This window comes from Stegostoma tigrinum, chromosome 15 (assembly GCF_030684315.1).
Source record: "Stegostoma tigrinum isolate sSteTig4 chromosome 15, sSteTig4.hap1, whole genome shotgun sequence".
Classification (NCBI taxonomy): Eukaryota; Metazoa; Chordata; class Chondrichthyes; order Orectolobiformes; family Stegostomatidae; genus Stegostoma; species Stegostoma tigrinum.
In genome coordinates this window covers 50,743,229-50,766,969 of record NC_081368.1, presented here as the reverse complement: position 1 = coordinate 50,766,969, position 23,741 = coordinate 50,743,229, and the positions used below count along the sequence as shown (strand labels likewise).

The window sequence follows — 23,741 nt, the reverse complement described above, 5'->3', positions numbered from 1 at the left end:
AAACAAAAGCAGGGTTTAAATATGATTTCCAAAAGTATTTGTTTTAATTAAAGGACTCCAGAGGGGATTATATCTGAAATGCCTTTCTAAGTGCGTGATATCTTCGAGTATTCAATATATGAGACCTGTTTAGCCCTGGGTCTTTGGAAACATTAGTGAAGACAAGCAGATTCTGAAAACATGCCTGTAGCCTTGAAGCAAACGGCTACATCGAAAGTGTTGGGCAAAAAAAAAGACACATTTTCCTCTATGAAATCAAGGATAGTTGCACAGTTGTTTGTAGAGTTATTTATTCCCCTTTTATAAGTGTCACACTGAACTAAACAGATGAGTGAAGTCTTGTTTTCAGTTTTCTGATGATGTTTCGTGGTGACTTTCTATCAGATGGCATTAGGTGTTACACTTAGTTTGTGGAAACAAAGTGTCTTTGATCAAAGCCAGGTCCCTGTGCTGGAAAACATGTCCAATGACCTCTGGTAAGAATAGCAACAAGGTTAGTCATGATGGACCCTGTGATTGAATGGTCGGCTACTGTTCAGCTTCTGCCGTCAGAATTCACAAAATACAAATGAAGAGTAGGAGAGAAGTACTGAAAAATGCTGGTGAACTGTCCAGCTGTAAACTAGTATTAATGTAGAAGAAAGGAAGAAGGCTTTTTGGTGGGAATTTGGAGGTACCACTTACAGTGAATATTTGTCCCATGTATGTGGGAAACTGCCTTTATTGTTTTCCAGATGTCTGGTCTTCCTTGCAGACGTGTCCCAAAGCAAATAATAGAGATCAGCCATAAAAAGAAATGAGTAACTCTACAAAGGTGACTTCAGACAAGGTGTTGACCAGGGATCAGACACATAGCCACAACAGGCCGATACGTATTTCTAGCAAATGTATTTGTCTTTACTACGCAATCTTCTATCCTGACTTCTTACTAAGATGTTGCTTGGCCTGCTGTGTTCATCCAGCACTGTTCGTAGTTTCAGCTTTGTTATCTTAGTTGAAGGTGTCTTTGCACATGTGAAAATTATTAAACTACCACATACTACCCACCCCCCCTTTATTCTAAGGGCTCGGCTGGAGGCACTCTCTGATCACAGTGGCAAGCTGCAGCTGTCTTTGCAGCAGATCATTGACTGGCTGACCCTGAAGGACGAGGAACTGTCTGAGCAGCTTCCCTTCACAGGAGATATTGGCGCAGTGCAACAGTACAATGAGTTTCACTCGGTAAGTTACCCATTCATTTGAAGAACATCGTTAATGACAGGTAGGTGTTTTCAGTCTTTCAACTGGTTCAATGAAAATTAGAATTGATCACTAGCCCTGAGGTTTAAATTAATAGTTGAATTGAAGGCTGAAACTACAAACTGAACGCTAACCTCTCTGAAAGGGAAGTGTTTTAATAAGAAAGAAACATTTGCCAAATTCTTTTTTTTAAATTTCAGAATAAGGTAAGGACGTTATGTGTTACATTCACCACAATGCAGTTGCAGCAGCCCACATTCAGATGGATGTACATTTCAGTCTCTTGGTAAATTGGGTGATTATTGCTCTTCTCAGCATTGGAGTTTGGTTATATAAATATCTGTCGCTGGAACTGATCAATTGAGCCCAGGCAGGCTCTGATGTCTTCAGAAGAACAGTGGAAAACATGTAGGGCCAAGGAATTGTCTTAGAGCCTTAATTTCCATAAAGTGTATCTTCTCATCTTTAACGCTTTAATCAACAACAAAAATCAGACCATTTTGAAAATCAAAAATTAAGTGTCACAATATTGGGAATAGGATGACAGGCAATTAGTAAGGAAGAGTGATTTCTTGTGAAACATGAAACCCTATTGTCTGCTTTTATACTGAAAGCGCCTCAGTTCTAGTCTCTAGTTGTCCTCCTCTATTGTTATTATTTTATCTACCTCAGATGTATGAGGCTAGTAAGGTTCAGTTACGATATCAGCTACTGCAGCCTCCAGCTTCTGATTAGAAATCTGTTTTAAGGGCACGTTATAGTTTTTAGAGTTAAATAGTACTACAATGCTGTTAACTGATACCTACATGGAATCATGAAGAAAAATGTAAGCAATCGCAAGACTACTCATAATTTCTATTTATTTTCCAATAAAAGTTTCACGTACATTGGCATTAAAACAATTTACTCGTCTGGTAAGTGGAAAGTTCAGCTTTTGAGTTCTGTTTCTCGTTTCATCTTCTTACTTCATTTTTTTCATTAAAGGCTTTCATGGAAGATGTAAAGACGAAGGGACCCTTCATATTGGCAACTTTGGAGTCAGCTCAAGCATTTCTATCCCAGCATCCTCTCGAAGAGGCAGAAGAACCAGCACAAGACAGAGGTTATCACTTCCTTTCTCTTTGGCCTAAAACCTCACCAATGTCAATGCAGCATACAAACGAGGAGAATGCCATGTCCACTCCTCCTGGGCAGCAGCACCAGGAAAAGTTGCCTTAAAGGGGTGACTTTTCTTTTCATTTGATATTTTTTCCAAAAAATCTTTGGACCTTACTTACTCTTCTTGCGATTTGTCCCTTTAATTTGCTAGAGGATAGAATGTCACCTCTTCCTGCTTTCTGTTCTTTCCTATTCCATTCTCTTGCAATTTTATTTCATTTTAATGTGAACTATTTTCCTACAATCTAACCGTAATGCTGTATTCTTTTGACAGATTAATCTCACAAAATTGTCCCCCATGTTTTTCTGCCATTTATGTTTTGTCCATTTTGGAGCTGGAAATTACAGCTGAACTACCTCTCTTTATTCTGCAATGTGTTTTTTTAAGCTAGCTGTGAATTCTGACTGTCCCTTAATTGCAAGGTGCACCATTATGTTGTTGTCACCACTGATTTGCCACTGGCCTGTAGTCACTGCGTTATCCAGTTACCTTTGTATCCTCTTCATTAAGTCAGCATATAAGATTCCCCCAGGAACCTACTCTGTTTTTGAACCTTGAATGAATCATAATTTCAGATATGTCACCAAAGCAGAAAATCCAGAATGTGAGCCGGTTCATTTGGAAGCAGGCTAATGTATCAAGTGAAATGTGGGAGAAGCTGAGCGCTCGCTGTATTGACCGACACAGGCACATTGAGAGAACGATGGAGAGACTTCTGGAGCTCCAAGGTACGATGGATGAGCTTAATCTTGCCCTGGACCAAGCTGAGGCTGTTCGAGATTCCTGGGAACCTGTGGGAGATCTCTTCATTGACTCACTGCAGGAACATATTGAGACAACTAAGGTATTGTTAATAACTAAAATTTGCAAGGCAAATGTTGATGTGACAAAAAAAAGCATTTTCATCTATATTGCATTATTAATTTAAATCTTTCTTGCTGGTAAAATAGGAAATATATGTTATGCTCTATGACACAAAAGTACTTAATGTATTAACTTCAGAAATGGGAAAAAGTGAAACATAAATTTGTGAAAGAGCTAGCCGTATGGGTCACCACTACAGTTCCCTTGGCTCAGCATCGACCCTTTAAAATAAGGACAATGAGGACAGAAACAATAGAAGAATGAACTCCATTGTCCTTGGACCCATCAGGAGGAACTTTCATATCGGGTTTCACTACTCATTGCCAAAGCTTCTGTTATCTTGTAACCTCTAGAGCTTGTATTAAATTTTAGATCATTCTATATAACCATTCACTTTTTAATGATTAACAATAAAATCTAAAATAAGACTGGAAATTATTAAAATTGCACAGCAGGTTAGCTGGCATCTGCATTAAGAAGAAACAAATTCAGTTGTTGGCTTCATCAGAACTGAAGCCCAAAATAAAACAGATATATTAATTTATTTGGGAAAGGCAATATAAAGAAAGAATCACCATTTATACAAAAGCTTGCATTAAGTCCCAAAGCACTTTATGGCCAATTAAGCACTTTTGAAGTGTGGTTACTTCTGTAACATAATATATATGTGTGTATTTATAGTGAAACTGAGCATAACTTTCCCCAGTAGGACCATGTAGCAGAAAGCTGCATGGAATTTGCACGCATAATGGTGTCAAAACAACGATGTGAAAATGGTCATATAATTTTTTTGATGATGAAAAAATATAGGCCCAGCAAACAGGAGAATACCTGTATTCTTTTTCAAATAATAGCATGCCATCTTTTACATCTACCTGAAAGAACAGACATAACATAATAGGATTGCCTTATCTGAAAGATTCAATACTCCCCAACAATGCAGGACACTCTCAGAAATACACTACATCATCAGTTTAGGTAATGTACAAAGTCCTAGAGTAGCACAAGGGCACATCACCTCCTGATTCAGGAACAAGATAAATCCCAATAAGTCAAGACACTTTGGTAATTGGAATCTGTCAAATCACCAGTGATCTTTAATATTACCTATTGGACTATTTGATAAGTTGCAGGTCTATTAACCTGGATGCTTGATCTCCCTGAATGGCCTATCTGTTTATTTTCTCTTTTCCCAGTGCTCCATTTTCTTTTCTTAAGCCTGTGTTTTTTTTTTGCTGAATAATACGTTGAAGTTCCTAGGCAGTAATAATGGCTTTGCCCAAACCAACTGCAAGTGATAAAAGAATTCTTCAAAAACAAACATAAATGAGAAATCCTAGTAAGTGAATCCCTCATGGAAGATTCAGTACTCTCCGTCTTTGCGGTGTCAAGAATAATGGTGAGATTGATGACTTAACTGGGAGATAGTCAAAAATCAGATTCTTGCTGGCTGTGTTCAGGGCTATTATAAATCCTCCCTTGTTAGATGGCAAGTAAGACAATTTCCAATCTGAGTGAGTGTGCAGCAAAACTCCTTTGCTTCACTTCTGCTCGAACCACTAGAACTGTACAGTGCACCTCTATGTTGACTAAAAACACATTTGTCCCTGGACAATTGTGTCTCCAAACTCGGCAACTCAATGTCAGCTTCTTGGATAGCTCTTTGCTGCTGCCTGAAGCGTGTGCACTATCAATTCTCAGGGGGCACTTCAGCTGAACTCGGCCAGACTGCAACTTTTCTCTCTCAAATTCCTTTTTTGTTACGCTTTTTCAGTTTTACTCTAAGCAAATAGCAATACGGAATGATCTGAGATGTAATACAAGCTCTGGAGGTTACATGATAAAAGAAGCGTGGGTAGTAAAACTGTATATAACTTGCCCCGAAAGGACCAAGGACACAGGAGCTCATCTTCCTTCGGCATTCGCGCTGACTACTGTTATTTTTAAAAGCCAGTAAAAAACTGAGGAAATTGTAGAGGCGCCTCAGACTGCCAGCTTTCTCCCAGATGACGTTTCCCTCACATTTCTGAAGCCCAATGTAATAGCACAGGCAGCTTAAAGCTGGGGGAAACTTGTGTGCAGAAAGAAAGGCAAGAGTATGTGGGTGAAAAAATGTGCAGAGACAATAGGAAAGGTGGGGGCACCTGTCAGTGAACTGCTGATGCTACGTCAATGCAGAGGTGGCGTGCATGCCAGAAAATTACCTGGCAAACACTGTGCACACGCTTGAACAGGACGGCCCTCTTTTTCATTCACCCACAGGATGAGGACATTGCTGGCTAGGCAGCACTTAGTGCCCATCCCTAATTGCCCTGAGAGCAGTTCAGAGTCAACCACCTTGCTGTGGGTCTGGAGTCACATGTAGGCCAGACCAGGTAAGGATGGCAGTTTCCTTCCCTAAAGGGCATTAGTGAACCAGATGGGATTTTCCAACAATCGACAATAGCTTTGTGGCCATCATTAGAGTCTTGATTCCAGAACTTTTATTGAATTCGAATTCCACTATCTGCCCTGGTGGGATTCAAACCCGGGTCCCAAGAACATTACCTGGATCTCTGGATTAACAGTCCAGCAATAATACTACTCGGCCATCACCTCCCAATATCTGCACCTATGAGATATCCCACATGTTACTCAGTGAATCACATGCTGAGTGAGCTGAATGTTCTCATCACTTGCAGCATATTCCAGGTCAAAGATCCTGGCACTATATTGAAAGGTTAGCTGGACACCTGTTCAGATGCTGCCAGCCTGGAATTTTCTCCTCAGCCTGTCTGAGGAATTCCAGAAATGCTGTGTAAGAAGTCCAAGCGGACTCTCGGGTTCATCAGTATGGTCCCCTAGATGCTACTGGGCAGAGTTACTGGAAGAAGGGACACACATTTCCTGGGTGACTGCATTAGGAGACCATCTCATTAGAACTATCCAGCCTGGGTTAAGATTGCAGAGTGAGTGAGTGCCACTAGCCACCCCAAAAGGACTTGAAGGGTAAGTGGCACCATCTTCTCTCTGTTATCTCCATCTGCAAAGGCATCACTTGATTTAATTCTGCCATGGCACAACAACATCTCACATAGTCTCACAGCTTGCATACCTCAGCTTCATATGCATTTTTAGTTTTAATTTTTATTTTAGTGGGAAGTGGCTTTGTTGGCTGGGCCAGTTCACATTAGCCATCACTAGTTGCCCTTGAAAAGGTGGTCGTGAGCTGCCTTCTCGAACTGCTGCAGTCCATTTGGTGTATGTTCATCCTCAACACTGTTACTGGTGAAATTCCAGAAATTTGACAGTGAAGGAACTCATCATTTTGGTTGAGTCCCTTCTCTTGCTGTCCACATGTTACTTCCACATGTTGACTCTTAACTGCCCTCTGGGTAATTAGGGATGGGTAATAAATATTGCCTAGCAGCAATGCCCTCATCCTGTGAATGAATAAAGAAAAAAAAATTGGAGAAGCACCTCCTTGTGAGACAGAGCTCACTGCAGGCTTGGACAGATATAACAATGTCCAACACACTCCAATTTCAAAATATGTGGGCTGGCTGCAGCTTTCCAATGACATTCTGGTGCCCGGTATTGTACTCTGAAAGTACCGTGCACTAAGAGTCAGCTGCATCCAAGACTATATGGCTGACTGGTGCAGTGACTGGTCTCTGGCATTGGTTGAGCAATACTTTTAAAGAATCCCTAAACAATCCCCTTAAGGAGCTATATACTGACCACCTATAGAGTCATAGAGATGTACAGCAAGGAAGCAGACCTTTCGGTCCAACTCGTCCACGCCGACCAGATATCCTAAATTAATTCAATCTCATTTGCCAGCATTTGGTCCATATCCCTCTAAACCCTTCGTATTCATAAATGACCTTTTGTGTTCCACAATGATAGGTGCCACCACTGTCTCTCTGCCTCACACTTACAGCGCAATCACTCACTCTAACTCTGCCATTGTACACCCCATACACTAAGATTCATGCGCTAAAACTCTCAGTATTGCTGACATCATTCCCATCATTACCTCTCACCCACCTCATCCTCTCAAACCATTACTCTCTGCTCTCTGCTCTCTGCACTTACTACTTTTATCAAAATAACCAACCATATCTGTGAATAAGAATCTCTCTAGCCTAGTTTCCATGGCAATGAAACCTTTAAGCAATTTCCTGTAAAGATGAAATTAAAATGAACTTAAAACACAAACTCAGTCCCTTTAGCCATCTCAAACTAATTCTATATTCAAATTCTATCCTTAATTTCTAACTGTTTCTAATTTCTAACCCACACACAATTCATAAAGATACCCGAGAGATGGAGGGGTGTGTAATGGCTTTTCATAAAGATACAAATTACCATTTAATTATACAACCATTTTTAATTTCTCTTTTTGAAGAGATAGGTAAGAATTCATATAGCTGTGATTCTGAATAGCAGCCAATGTATTATGGGGAAAATTTAACGTTGCTACTTTCTTATTTGCTGCAATGTTGTTTATTTCGCCACAGATTCAAAACAAAGCAATAACCTGTAGAATCAGTATAAATGACATCTCCTAGGTACTCCTAGCGAGACAGTTTCCAGGTTAATGTTTCTCTTCTTTGCACCCTTTACTCATAAGGTATTTAAAGAGGAACTCGGAGCAGTAAAAGATGGCATGAAAATTGCCAATGACTTGGCTCACCAACTTGCAATCTCAGATGTACATCTTTCCACAGAAAATGCACAGCGACTAGAGGAACTGACATCAAGGTGGCAGGCTTTACAGGTAGGTGTTACCAAGGGTCAGCAAGAGTAGGAGGTCTTTGCTAAGTTATCCAATTTGGGGAACCATGAGCAAGTGAACTCTGTAAACTAGTGTTGTAAAAAATTGAAAAATAGAAAAACAACTTAACAAATACATTGTGAACTCCATTGCCTATTGTCTCTGAAGACAACTTAGCTGAGATTTGGACACAGTAGGGACTGCAGATCGCTGGAAGCTGGAAAACTAATGAAGAGTTTTGGCCTGAAACGTTGACTTTGCTACTCCTCAGATGCTATCTGACCTGCTGTGCTTTTCCAATTCCCCATTAGCTGAGTATTTTTTGGCATTTTCATCCCTCTAAGACAGTGCTTGCCAAACTTTTTCGGCCTTTTTGTGACTCTAATTGAGGCTTGAAAATTTGTGTGGTTGGAGAAGTGGGGATAGACCTCTGAGGTTGGGGCATTCATGCCTACATTGAAGCAGGAATGCAGTTGATGATATTCAGTCTCTGCAGCATCAGTTTCTGCCTTGGAGCTTGCAACTTCAAACTTTCAGCTCACAACTCCAGGTGGAATCGCAACCCCACTTTGTGCTGCCCTGCCTTTGGGTAACTAAAATCAAAATCAGCACTGGAACATAAAAAAACTATCGATAGCTGTTGGTCAGTATTGAATAGTTGTTATGAATCTCGGGTTTAGTACACTGGAGTGTTGCTTCATTAGTCGGAGAAATCAGGGAATATTTACATAAACATTTCTGACAAGAGATTAAATATATTGTGTAGAGTCCACAGTTGGGTGTATACTAAACAACCATAAGCAGTGGTCTCCCCTAACTAGAAAACTTTTATCTCATTCCAGGCTCTCTCTTCCTCAAAGAGAAGAGATAAAGCACTTTTAGCCAATTAAACCTATGTACAATTTTCCTTGGTGTCAACTACACAGAACTCATTTAAATGTCTTGATGAAGACTGTCAATTACTCTCAGAAGATCTGTGAAATGCCCTCTGAACTACCAGACATAGTCAAATTAACTTCCAGGATACTAATCCAACCATGCAACCAATACTTACCATTCTGACCAGTTCGATCACTTTGACTAATTCAGTGTGCTTAACACCCCCTGCTCTTACAGTGCTTGAACGTCTGTATATCTCCGTATTCCTACAACCCTCACTTGTGATGGCCCCTGTACCTTCATGGAAATCCTATATTTTAGGTTGAGGTGATGTTTTAAGAACTAGATTTCCCCAGGAGATAAGCTTTGGTAAAGCAAACTGCTTTCTGTATACTGACATTTGAGCTTGGGAGATAAACAATAAAAAAAGGTCAACAAGAAATTAATTATAGGGGTGGAATGGTTTGATGTATGGTTCTGGTCTCAAATGGAGTCTTACGTTTTTAAGTCTAGTACAATCCTATGTCGAAACAGCTCTTTCACGCACAATTCTGTTGAAATTCTGTGCTGACCAGAGAGTAGAAATCTTGACAACTGAATGATTCCACTAACTGAGATGAATTTCTGGGAGAGCCAGGCTGAGAAGAGACAGAGTTCTAGATGCAACACTCTAGCATTAAGGGCATTAAAATAAACTGAGGAAGTGCATTAAAGATGTTAATGATGTTGCTGTTGAATTGGGAGTTTACAATTTTGGTGACTGAAGGAAATTTGAGAGGACTGCCTTGGAGTGGAAGGCCTAAAAGACTCAAAACTTCTTTGAATCTTTGAAATTGTATACAGACCAATTGGCTAATCTTCCAATTTCTGATAAATATCTGACTTGTGTGATTGAGATGGCAATTAAATAGATGTGGAAGGAAAGTTAAATTAAGAAGTTTGATTTAGAGTACAGATAATTGTGCTCATTGTGCTTTTAACATCTTTAGTCTAATTAACTAATTAAGGCAGAGTGCAGTTTGTCATATTCATGATCTTTAATTTTTGCGTAATTTTTTTGTTTTTAAACTGTGAACTATTTTTAATAAGAAGGTCCCGACCTGAAACGTCAACTTTCCTGCTCCTCTGATGCTGCCTGACCTGCTGTGTTCCTCCAGCTCCACACTGTATTGCTCTGACTCCAGCACCTGCAGTTCTTGCTATCTCTAATAATATAGCATATATAATTGCTTTTTTGTTGGAAACCTTTCTAAACACTCAGTTGGTTAAGTCATTGTACAACTGAAATAGACAAAACCCAAAGTTAATATCCATTTAGCACCAATTGAAGTGCAACACTTCTCATGCCAATAGAGGAAATCGATCAGGATGTTTGTAACCACAGAAAAGTCTGTAAATATTCAGAGGTCCAGGTAGCACTGGTGAAAATAGTGTTGACATTTCAGGTTGATAATCTTGTATCAAAACTGAGGAAAAATTTAAAATGTATTCGATGTTCAGCAAGAGGAAGAACACTAGGGAAGGTCTATGGAAGAACTCCTGTATCTTGTCAATACAGAGTTTTGTGAATGTGTGTGCGTGTGTATGTGTGTGTGCGTGTGCACACGTGCGTGCGTGTGTGCGTGCGTGCGAGGACATTAGGTGAAGACAAGTTTCTGCTTTTGTACAGTACATTTGATGCTTAAGGGGCTGTCAATGTTTAATGTCAATTCTGAGGTTACTATGAAGCACTACCAATGGGAGGAATAGTTACCAGGGTGGAAATGTGTCCAGTTTGAATGAGAGATAACAAGATGTAAAGCTGGATGAACACAGCAGGCCAAGTAGCATTCAGAGGAGCAGGAAAGCTGACGTTTCGGATCTGGACCCTTCTTCAGAAAGTAATTTCACTTTCCTGCTCCTCTGGTGCTGCTTGGCCCGCTGTGTTCATCCAGCTCTACACCTTGTTATCTCAGATTCTCCAGCATCGACAGTTCCTACTATCCCTACAATTTGGAAGAAATGTTTCTTCATTTTTTTCCAATTTATTTTGGAAATATTTTACTGTGTATGAAATCTCTAAGGGGAAAGCATCCCTCTGGTCTAGGGCATTACTTTTTTCTATTTTTTTTAAACACGTTTTTCCTTAGCTTCCTTCTTCTTCCCCATACATGATGGAAATAGAGTAGAGGAACATATGGTGCTGGCATTAAATTAAGTATTTGAAACATACCCGCTGCCCATTGCTAGATTTTTCACCTCCCATCAGAGTACATTCAAAATGACAAAATGGTCAAACAGATTGTTCCATTTTGCGGAAAATAAATCATGTCTATTTGATACATAAGATGCATGCCATAAAATAGAATTAAAGTATCATAGGTACAGTTCAGCTCTTGCACCATCACGTTCAACAATCTTGAAATTGAAAAATATAAAAATAGGAGAGAAAAGGTTCATAAAAAATGTGAGAGTTTTTCACCATAGCTTTGTGGAATATCTTGTACTGAAATCAACCCCTTCCCCTCCTATCGATTGGCAAAATATTTATGGAATTCATAGATCAGAAAGTAATTACAAGTCCTTTACTGTAACCAGTGTCATTGTTCTAAGTAATATTCAGTCTTCAGATTCTTGTATTTAATACTCTTCATTCCACAGACTTCCATAAATGAACGCCTCAAGCAGCTTCAAGATGCTCACCGTGACTTTGGCCCAGGGTCCCAGCATTTTTTATCAAGTAAGTCCAGTAACGCATAATTTTGGAGATGCGTGCTTAATTTATGGAGAGAATAAGGAACTCTTTTAATAACATCAACACAATCAAATAATTAATCACATACTCGACTGACTTTATCAAATGTGCATTTACTTGACTCAAAGTGGTTGAGGATTGACAGAGTAAGTATATGTTTAAATTGCATTTAGAATCATATAGTACAGAAGAGGCCATTCAGTTCATCAACTCTGTACTGCCAAAAATATTCTATTACCTACACTGGTCCCAATTTCCCACACTAAGCCCATAGCCTTGAATGTGCTTACTCTTCACGTGCTTTTTAAGTACCTTTTAAAGGTTTTGAGGTTTTCTGCCTCAACAACCCTCCAAAGCAGACCCCAGCAACTTCTGAGTGAAAATGATTTTCCTCACATCCCCTCTAAACTATCTGCCCTTAACGGTAAAGTTATGCCATCTTGTTATTGACCCTTCAACAAAGGGGAACAGCTGTTTTCTACTCACCCTGTCCATGCCCCTCACAATCTAATACACTGCTATCATGTCCTCCCTCAACTTTCCCTGCTCAAAAGAAAACATCCCAAACTTATCCAGCCTTTCTTCATTGCTGAAATGCTCCGTCCTGGTGAATCTCTTTTGCAACCCCTCCAATGCAATTACATTGTTCCTATAGTATCATGTGCAGAACTTCGCACAGTATTCCAGCTGTAGGCCTAGCCAAAGTTCTGTATAGCCTTACATGACCTCCCTGCTTTTATAATCTATGCTACTATTGACAAAGACAAGTAAAGTATATGCCTTCTTGGCCATCTTACTAACCTGTCCTGCAGGGATCTATCGACAAGCACCTTGAGATTCCTTTGTTCCTGTGAGGTTGGTGCTTTGCCATTCATTAAGTCCTCCCTTGCTTATTTCTCCTTCCAAAGTGCATCCCCTCACATTTATGAGGATTGAATTCCATCTGCTACTGATCTGCCCATCTGGCCAATCCATTTATACCATCCGATAACCTGACGCCTTCTTTCTCACTGTCAACCACCCAGCCAATGTTGGTGTCAAACTACCTCTTCATACCACCACATTCTCATCTGCATCATTTATGAATATCACAAATAAAAAGAGACCCAGCCCTGATCCCTGTAGTATGCCATGGCATGCTGTGCACCAGTGACACTAACAACTTCCTTCCAGCACATTCTGTCTCATGTCACTAAGTCAATTGTGGATCCAACTTGCCAAGTTACCCTGGATCCCATGAGCTTTTACTTTTCCCATGTGGGACCTTGTCGAAGGCTTTGATGAAATCCATATAAACTACAGCAACTGCCCTACCCTCATCATAACACTCGGTCCTCAAAGTACTCTGCTGGATTAGTTAAGCATGACCTCCTTTGACAAAGCCATGCTGAGTATCCCTGATCAAACCTTGTCTGCCTCACCAGAGATTAATTTTCTCTTTCACCAATTTCTCCCACCATTTCCCTAGCACTGACGTTAGAGCAAAGAACTGTAGACCAGTGAGTCTACATCCAGCACTCTTCTGGCAAAGGTGAACCACGTTAGCTATCCTTTAGTCCTCTGGCATCTCCACCTGGGACTAGAAACGATTTGAAAACTTGGGTCCTGTAATTTCTTACATTGTCTCCCACAGCAGCCTGGGAGACAATTTATCCAGTCCTGGGGGCTTGCCCACTATTAAACACAGAAAAACCTCTTATCTCCTCATTTCTTATATCAATCTGCTCAAAAACTTCACAGTCCATCTTCTGGAATTCTGTACTTCCATCATTCTTCTCCTAAGGAAAGACCTTACGCTTCCTCACATTTACTTCTTTTTGCTATTCATACTGAGATGCTTACATGTAGAAAACAATTCACAATATCTGTTATCCTCCACAGGGGTTCCCTCATCAACATCTAGTAATCTGAGTAATTTACTGGTAATCGTCTCAAATTTTTTAACTAACTCTTAATGCTTTTATCCTGCATATGAGGTACATCTGATGTCTTGTACTTCTGTCACTTAGAAGAGTTCATGCAGAGCAATCCATATGTTTCGTGGTTTCAAAATGTTGTACATGATTATTATTCTGCAAAGAGAATGCTGAACACTATTTTACTGGCATCAAAATAATTGATTTTAGCGTTAAAGTAAAAATTCCTTTAAAGTTAATTCTCATGAACTGCGAGAAGTTTTTGTAAAATGTACACGTTGTACTTACACATTCAGTCAAAGCAAACTGTCATTTCTCTTGTTATGACATTCAGATCACTGAGACAACCACCTACACACTTCAAGATGAGAGCTGAAGCATTCAAATATTTGACCTAAAATGTAATTTGTGCTGTAAAGTGATTTTGTGGATTCTGTTTTCGTATTTTTCTATCCAAATCTCTGTATGACTCATACTTTCAGCTTCTGTCCAGGTTCCCTGGGAGAGGGCCATCTCACCAAACAAAGTGCCATATTACATCAAGTAAGTGTATCCTAGACGACAGTCTCCTCTCCCATTAGTGATGTGTCCAATGGAAAGTCGTGCTTTTAGTATCTCATTTAACTTGTAAATTGTTTCAAAATACTTACGGTTAACATTAGCATCCTTTTTATTTGTTTCCTTTCTTGAGTTCTGCTGATTATCTTTCATCTGGTTAGACAGTGCTGAAGACATGAGGTAGAAGTTTAAACAAAAGCAGAAATTGTTGGAAAGTTTCAGCGTGTCTTGCAGCATTTGTGGAGAGAAATCAGAGTTAATGTTTTGGTTTCAGTGTCCCTTCTTCAGCACTTGTTACATAAAGTTTGTAAGTTCAGTTCTGAAGAAGGATCACTGGACCTGAAATTTTAGCTATGATTTCTCTCCACAGATGCCACCTGATCTGCTGAGATTTTCCAGCAATTTCTGTTTTTGCTTCGGATTTCCATCATCCACACTTCTTTCAGTTTTCCGTCTCGTCAAAATTCTAACTTGCAGAGAGACACAGTCACATGCAGGTCTCAGGGTCAGGTGTGGTTAAATGATAACAGAAAGAGTCAGTGATTCGGAAAGCAGCCGTGATCCCATTAACTTCTGTATTTAACCAACAGAGTTTTGAAAATGAACATGTAAGGGTGGCATGTCTCAAAAATTAAACATGTGAGAAAGCAATCCAAAGCACTCTGGCTTTAACCAGCAATGGACGGGTTCTTGAGCTGTCTGGAATGCACCAGTGTCAACTAGGCAAGAGTACATAGAACATAGAACATAGAACATTACAGCACAGTACAGGCCCTTCGGCCCTCGATGTTGTGCCGACCTGTCATACCGATCTCAAGCCCATCTAACCTACACTATTCCACGTACGTCCATATGCTTGTCCAATGACGACTTAAATGTACCTAAAGTTGGCGAATCTACTATCGTTGCAGGCAAAGCGTTCCATTCCCTTACTACTCTCTGAGTAAAGAAACTACCTCTGATATCTGTCCTATATCTTTCACTCCTCAATTTAAAGCTATGCCCCCTCATGCTCGCCGTCACCATCCGGGGAAAAAGGCTCTCCCTATCCACCCTATCTAACCCTCTGGTTATTTTATATGTCTCAATTAAGTCACCTCTCAACCTTCTACTTTCTAATAAAAACAGCCTCGAGTCCCTCAGCCTTTCCTCGTAAGACCATCCCTCCATACCAGGCAACATCCTAGTAAATCTCCTCTGCACCCTTTCCAAAGCTTCCACATCCTTCTTATAATGCAGTGACCAGAACTGTACACAATACTCCAAGTGCGGCCACACCAGAGTTTTGTACAGCTTCACCATAACCTCTTGGTTCCGGAACACGATCCCTCTATTAATAAAAGCTAAAACACTGCATGCCTTCTTAACAGCCCTGTCAACCTTGGTGGCAACTTTCAAGAATCTGTGTACATGGACACCGAGATCTCTCTGCTCATCTACACTGCTAAGAATCTTACCAGTAGCCCTGTACTTTGTCTTCCGGTTACTCCTACCAAAGTACATCACCTCACACTTGTCTGCATTAAACTCCATTTGCCACCTCTCAGCCCAACTTTGCAGCTTATCTATGTCTCTCTGCAACCTAAGTACAGCAGGGCTTGACGGGCCAAAAGCTAGATAAGCTGAATATTGAACAAAAGCAGCTCCTTCCTTACCTAGTTAAAATCATTTACTTATAAGATTTGCTCACAAATGTATTTTCGAGTGATTTCCACAATGTTGGAAGTCACTTCTGCTGTCTTGGACTCCAATGTTTTTAAATTATTCCTTTATTTTTCTGTTTCTGTACTAAAACTTTTGTGCCTATATACATTTGAGCTAAGGTGGTGTTGGGAATGGCGACTTTGTGCACTCGTCATTGTACTCTGGTACCCCATACCTGAGTACACGTGACAATAAACCTAAATCAAATCGAATCCTCCTTGATCTACCCTTCTCTGCTGTCGGCCTTCATCGCAACATCGTAGCAATTTTTAAAGTTCTATCTTGCATCTATGATAAAGGACAGGAACAGCAAAAAGAAACGATGCCTTTAATGTAATAAAATAAGGCACTTCACTGGTGCTTTGTAAAACAAAATATGACATTGATTGGAATAAGGAGATATTTTGGGGGGGATTTTCATGGAATCAGATAGAATCCCTGGATGGGGTGAAGGTAGAGGCCAAACCAATTCTTGCATTCCTGTCGCCATTCCCAGCATCTGCAGATTTCACCAGTGCCAGTCGAGGTTAGGGGCTGACTGAGGTCACATCCGGGCATTTTGCATTCTAGACCTGACTGGCTCCAGTGAGGGCATAAATATGTTCTAGTCCTCTGCAATTGTCATGGAGCCAGGCCAGGATTTTAAAAACTTGTTGTCCATGATGCCTCTGAGCTTTCGTGCACCATAGAATGGCTGAGCAAATTCACTGAAAGTTTCTAAAGATCTTACCCATTCCCCCTGCCAAGCTATGCCTCCTCCCACTTCCATGATCCTTCACACAGCTCATGTCAAGCTATAGCCCCTCATCTTGTCTGTGCAAAAATTATGGCAATTACATGTACATTCCCACTCTATAGAATAAATGGACCACTCAGTGACAATAGAATATGTTAAGAAGCTTTAAAGAGTCATTCATTCATAACTTTGCAACTGTCCTTTTAGAGTTTCATGAGTTGAAACTGCAACCAATTGAAATTTCTTGTTTCTGAAGGTGAGGGTGGAGAGGGGTTTAAGAAGATGGCTTGCAATATGGAAAAAGGCCAAGGATTCTCTGTGTGAAGCAGCAGCAGCTTTTTCTCTCAGCTAACTGGCATTCATTGTGGATCAGTGCTGCTGTCTGCTGTCCCCTGAGAGAAAGTCTTCCTTCAAGAGGTGTCCAATGGCAATAAGGGTGACATCGAGTCATAGTGTCGTGAGAGCTTTAAAGCTGATCGTCGACAAGTAATCAACAATACAGAGGGATTCATTCCATTAATGTTTAACTGGAATGTGACCACCAAAAGGTTTTCTTACATTGTCTATGCAAGATATCCTGGGAGCTGCCACAAACTTTGCTTTACCAGACATCTCTCTGGAGATAAGGATGAGTTTGTAACTGATGAGACCTGTTAGCATCCCTACCCCTGATGCAAAGGAAAGGTACAACCAGAGCCACACCAGCACAGCATGGTCATTGAGACGGTTATTAGGGAGCTGTAGACACGATTTGGGAAAACTTTAGTATGCATCAGCGAAGTGCCCAGAACAGATATAACATGCTGTGACTTGCAGAATGTTGTGTTTTAAAGAGGACTGTGTCTGTGTAAGGAGGAACGTGATGATCATTCTAGATCCTCAGAGATGGAGAAGTATGAAGGGGAGTAGCAAAAAGGAGAAGACCCTCCTGCAGTCTCTCACCTAGCTGCGCATCAATGCGGAGCTAGAGGCAGGCTGCTCATTTCACTGTCTTCATTACTCAAATGCATAAGGTGGACAATCTCAGTCCCACCAGCACCAATGCAGAGGCAGACTCTATCATTAGGTTTGGAGTCAGCTTGTTGCCTCTGACTGAGCAATGGGGAGGCAGGAGATAGACATGAAAGTAGCTTGACCAGAGACAGTGAAGTGAAGTGTTCCATAGCTAAGCAAGGTTTTCTTCCCACTTAAGTTGGACATGAGGGCCAGAATGGAATTGGCCTCTTATTGTGTCAGATGCTGCTTAGAAATGGTGGCTCTGTCCATGGAGATGGTCATTGGCAGCAAGGCCTGACATATCAATGGGTAGAGATGCAATCCTTTACTCTTTCTCTCTCCCCGAAGGTATGCTAAGCATCTGAAAATGCCAAAAGACACTCTCATATTTTCTGTTGCTACTCCACAATTTTCTGCTTTGTAACCTCTAGGCTCAACATCAGTGCTCAGCTGAACAGAGCTCAATTAGTCCAATGATCTATTATCTCTGTCTCCCGCCCATCAACAATTTATGAAGTGTGGCTTACCATATGAGAACCAATCTCCCTTCATTGGAGGCCTGGCTAAGGCTAGTATCTCTGAGCTGATGGAAGTTACATGTTAATCATTAATGGCGTGCCTTGTCACAATGAATATGGATGACCAGTGAGGTGACAGTTTCTGCTGATGACAAGTTGGGAGGAGACAGAGGGTACTTTCTGCTCCCAGCCTTCCCACTTCTGGCCTTCCACCTCGGCTCCCGCACTCCTGTCACACTCTAAATCCCAGTTGCAACCTCCCCAACTCGGTCCAGCTCCCAGTGTCCAGTGCCAGCCTTTCGTTTTGTCCAGTTGGTCGCCTCTAGCCAGTAGTGCAAGCAGTAGTGCAGGAAAAGTGGTGATGTCATGCGGAGGTGCTGTCCCTGGCTAGTCCTTTCACAATCAGTTGAGGCCACTGGCCATATCTGTGCATGCAAGGCAACCATATTGTATTTGATATAATGCCTCCATTGTTGGAAATAGTGGAACAGCAAAATTGGGATTAGATTTTCTAACTGACTACTTCCTCCAAGCATTCACAAGGGCAGCATAAGCAATACATACACTCACTCCAAGTGGAGAGAACTTTGAAAAATTTATAATTTTGCTTTAAAATGATAATGAAAGCCCGAGGCCCAGAAGTCACACGCCATAAATGCATTTATCCCAGGGTTCTGTTGGAGATCAGCCTGGAGTTTTATGTAACAGTGAACATTATAAGGAAGTCAGTGAACAGTGGGAGCCACCACTGTTTAAACCAGGTTTAAACCAGATTAAAACCAGGTCAGTGGGTCACACACTTTCAAACAGAGTAACTGAATAAACTACAGAAACATTAGTCTCTCTTACATTTTATGTAATTGCAGGACAGTTAGTTTAACATCTGTGATAGGGAAAATTTTGAAATCTGTAATTAAAACTAAAATGATACATTATCTAGGTGAAGAGAAAGTAATTGGAAGCAACCAATTTGAATTTCAGAAATGACAAGCCAGATAGATTTCTTTGAGGAGATGAGAACTAAGCTAGTTCCAATTTACATAATGAGAAGTGGTTGCATTTGCTAATGAAATTAAACAAAATAGGAATGTGAATTTGGAGGGGGCAGCTGAGGAGTTACAGAGTGGTTTGGGTATGTAGTTTGGTTATCAGAATAATTAGAGATGAAAGTTAATACAGACAAGCATGACACAGCAGACATAAAAATGAGTGTCTCATGTATCATATGAAATTCATGTCTTCTATTTATTCCTGCAATATGGGCATTGCCAGCAAAATTAATTAGCCCATTCCTAGTTGCCTTATAAAAGCTGATGATCTAATGACAGACCTTCGTCCTGGGTCCATGAGGTACCTCCCCCCACACCCACCTACCCCACTCCAGTTCTATTAAAAATTTTCTAGAATATTGACTCAGTAATGAGGAAGGACTTTATACATGTCCAAGTCAGGTTGGTGCGTGACTTAACAGCAAATAAGTTCACAACACCATGACCATATTCAAAGGGCTCTTTAGAGTCAGTTTGCTGCCTGTCTACCTTTGTGCCTTCACTAAAATCAGACTTATATAGATCAGGCATAATTTGTTTTGGGAATCTGATTTTTTTAAATTATGACCATCAAACCAATCCCATCCTTTCATTAGTCTCAACTCCTCCTTTAGTGTCAAAGCTCTGAGTTATGAAAGACATCAGGAAAGAATGTTAACTTTTCAGCACAGTAAAGGAGACATTTGTGCACATCGAGGGCTTAGAGGTTTATCGGGAATGAAGAAAATAAATCTGAAATATGACTTTAATGTGCGTGAGTAAGATACATGCAAGTGCATGGGTTAAAACTGGTTACGTTAAGGACTAGTATCAGCAAATCCTTCCTCTCACACAGATGTAATCAATATGTGAAATACAAATTATGGAGACGAAAGTCCTGGAATCATTTATAAAGAAATTAGCTTCTGTAATGGAGGCACTTTAGGATGTTAATGGATGAGCTGAGTGGCCTTTCTTATGCATAATGATCACATGATCACCCCAGGAGTGAATGAAGTTCTGAGGGCAGGAAGATGAATATCATTTTTGCATCAATACAAGGAAATGGTCAATACTAAAGATTACAGTCAGAACTTTATTTATAGAAAGAATGAAAAGATGGAAAACAGCTAAATGAGTTTAGTTCAAACATGTCGGTCTCCCAATATGACAGTCATCTCTGTCCCGACCTATTTCATCTGCAACTGAAACCCTCATTCGTGTATTTTGTTACCTCAGGACTTAATTATTCCGTTGTTCTCTAGACTGCCTCTCATCTTCTACATTCTGAAAACTTGAACAAAAGAAGGGCCCAGACCCGAAACGTCAGCCTTCCTGCTCCTCTGATGCTACTTGGCCTGCTGTGTTCATCCAGCTCTACACCTTGTTATCCCAAAACGAATGTTGTGATGTGGTAGTGTTGGGTTTTTGCCAGACATCCCAGGAGCGACAATAATAAGTACAGCAACTTCTGTTAATAGCAGTCTGCACTTCCTCTTTTATATTATCGCTTCACCTTCACTCCCCTGCCCCATATTTCTCCTATCTGCCAATTCATCACTTTCCCCAAAATGTCAGTTCCCTCCTCCACTCCCAGGGCTTTCCTATATCCCTTCCTCTTCTCAGCCCCACCATAATTCTTGCCTCAGAGTACTTTGTAACCTTTCAAAATGGCCACACATACAGTTGTCAAAATAATTTATTTGCACATGAGGTACCTAGTGTTACTACAGGCTAAAATGCAGACAGCAGATCGAAGAGAGCTGGGAAGTGGTTGCAGAAGCAGTGAAAAGCATGGAGTGGGGCAATAGGCAACAAACTCAAGGGGCCTCTGGCGCAGGGAATTTGGCCGCAGTGATGCAATGGGACAATAAGAGCCTACCATGGTGAGTACAGGACAGCTTGGCAGATACAAAAGGACAAGAACAGAGAGAGTCTACCTCCTAGCTGAGGTGCTACGGGTAAATGAATGATTGGCAGGAGGATGCAGGGTGGAGATCCCAATGGCAAAGATCGGAAGTGAAAAGAAAGGGGTGACAACGAGCAGTGAGCTGGCAAAGGCCAATTGCAACTAAAATGAAAATATGGGCATCAAATAATAATGCATGAAGGGTAGGTTAAAATTAACAAAATCTTGAATTGAAATGAACATGCTGGGAAGAATCACTCAGTGTCAGGAAAATTGTATGCCGGAAATGGGGCTTAGAGGAGGGCCATCACCTCACATACAGTGAGGTGTGAAAGGTGAATATAATGTGAATTATACACAACTTGGTACATATCTCAGATTAACACAAAAACTCAGATAATACAGAAAACATTAGGTATGTATGTTATGCATAAACTTTTAATAATTCAGAGGCAAAATCACATAGCCTGCATTCTGCTCAACTGATGTAAATGGCTTGGAATGGTTGGGAGTGGAGCGTTGGTTGTTTCGTGTATGTCAAAGGTGCTGAATTAATTGCTTAATTAAGGGTCTCAATTCATATTCAGACAGAAAGACCGCCCACAATCCCTCCTGGCCCTGACTTATAGCAGGAGGTGGGAAGGCATTGGGATCTCCACCCTGTATCCTCCTGCCAATCATTCATTCCCACTGCCCCCAAACATTAACAGAGGGCCATTAATTTCCTTTGAGTGCTTCTTCAAATGACAATATTGTAAAGCATACAGCATTGCACCCTTGAACACACCAACTTGCTCTCTGTCACACTAAGTCTTAACCGACCAGCAAATTCTCAAAATCCCTTTCGAGCCAATCTGGCAGTCTTCCAATTCCAACAATTGCCGCATCTTAGGGTTCCTCAGGATGGAAACACTTCTTGAAATTTAGCTTTAATTTTTGTGCATATATGCAATATTGAAAAGCATGTAAAGTCAGCTGATCCAGCACCATGCAACCTAATCCAATTTGGGCAGAGCTACAGATCAATAAAGTTGGAACAATTATCATCCATCAGTGCTAATGATGTTATTCCAGGGCACAAATATGTATACCTTCTAACCATTTGGGATAAAATAGCTCTTTCCTTAAATAAAAGGGGAACATTACCTGCGCAAACAACAAGTGGAATAAATGATACCTTGTGAAATCGGGAAGACCACACAACTGGAAATTTTAGGTTTGTCTTTCAGTCCCTGCTCCATGGTGTCCTTGAAGTTGCTCCTTTAAGTTGCTCACTTTGAGTTCCTTAGAATATCCTAAAAGTTGCATGCTATATTGTAGATTTTTTAAGAAAGTGAGTTCTTTCATCAACAATATGACATTTCCTGCTGTTTTCTTTGAATGTTGCCTGGTCAATTTTCTCTTTCATATCTCCTTTTAATGGGAGAAATGAACGTGATGTGAGCATGAAATAAGTCCTGCATAAATATTCACATTTCCATTAATTACTGTTTGACAAGCTGTTAAAAAGAAACCAAAAGGCCCAGCATGTTAGAGACATTATTTATTCAGAAGAACATGTTTAGCACCCTCGGCAAAAATGAACACCCATACCATCAGTGTGAAAGCACAATTTGATTACTCATTAACACTCAGTGCATTTACTAAATAATCCATATTGCAGGATAAACATTTGGAAGAACAAATATTTGTGATTGAAAGCAGGAAGGTTCACTGAAATTACAAGAAATAGCTTTGGCAGGAAAGCAGATGGTGTTTTGCTACAAGGGCAGATTATTTGTGAGTGATGTTCTTTTCAGGAGCAGAAGTTATGATAAAATTGGCCTGAGAAGCTTCTGAATGATCAGATTACAGGCAGTTTAATTTTCTCTGCAGATGACATTTTGTACATTGCATTTCATTGTATAAACTAAAGGCAACAGTCATATTGGACTCAAAATATGAATTTTGTTCCTCTCTGCACAGATGCTGTCAAACCTGTTGAGTTTCTCCAGCACTTTAGTTGAATATCGTTGTATTCCTGGTTCATTCAGTGGCTAGCTTGTTTCAGATTAAAATTAAGATTCCTAAAATAAATGTACAGTGCCTGTGATAAAATGGATTAGACAGGAATGCAAAAACATTAAAACTGGCCAACATAATGGCTGAATTTAGCCAAGAAACAGAAGAATGATGGTTGAGATTGAGTTGTGATAAAACAGATGTGACAGAAGAGTGAACTATGCTGTAACAACAATACGTTATTGGTGCAAATCAGAATTAGGTTCACACATCTTCGACTCGTAACCGTCCAACCTATAGTTAATGAAATTATCTCAAAAAAATGTGGTGGTAGCATTAAAACAGAGTAAACACTGATGGTCATTAGCATTAATGGAGAACTATCCACAATGGTGTTCACAGCTGGGTCAATGTATGATACAATACAATAACCTTTTATTGTCATGTGTGCTCCATTGTAGGAGTAGAGTGGAAAAATGTTTGCAATGTCTGCCTTCTTATGGTGACAGCCTAGGTACAAGTACCTGGGTTCAATTCTTGGACACAGCACAGAGATAAAAGTAGTTGTTTAATTACATATTGAAAATAAGTTTAAAAATAGGAATATATTAAGGGGTTAACATTACAGTTAATTACAGTGTTCTAAGGTAAGGATTGTCTCCTCACACCAGTATCTGTCAGATCTCGCTGCCTGCACATTGCTCCGGGAGGGCTGCTTCCCATGTGCTGCTGCGGGGCTTC

The 23,741-nt window shown here is 40.4% G+C and overlaps 1 protein-coding gene across 1 annotated transcript in view; it reads left to right on the top strand.

The window, feature by feature from the left end:
* The window catches only part of drp2 (dystrophin related protein 2), a 361,295-nt gene that overhangs the window by 284,938 nt on the left and 52,616 nt on the right, over nt 1-23,741 (top strand). Inside the window, exons 6-11 of the mRNA XM_059651481.1 lie at nt 1,065-1,221; nt 2,224-2,341; nt 2,974-3,242; nt 7,878-8,024; nt 11,541-11,619; nt 14,033-14,093. Of these exons, the coding sequence (XP_059507464.1) occupies nt 1,065-1,221; nt 2,224-2,341; nt 2,974-3,242; nt 7,878-8,024; nt 11,541-11,619; nt 14,033-14,093 (831 nt within the window). The remainder of the gene's footprint in view (nt 1-1,064; nt 1,222-2,223; nt 2,342-2,973; nt 3,243-7,877; nt 8,025-11,540; nt 11,620-14,032; nt 14,094-23,741) is intronic.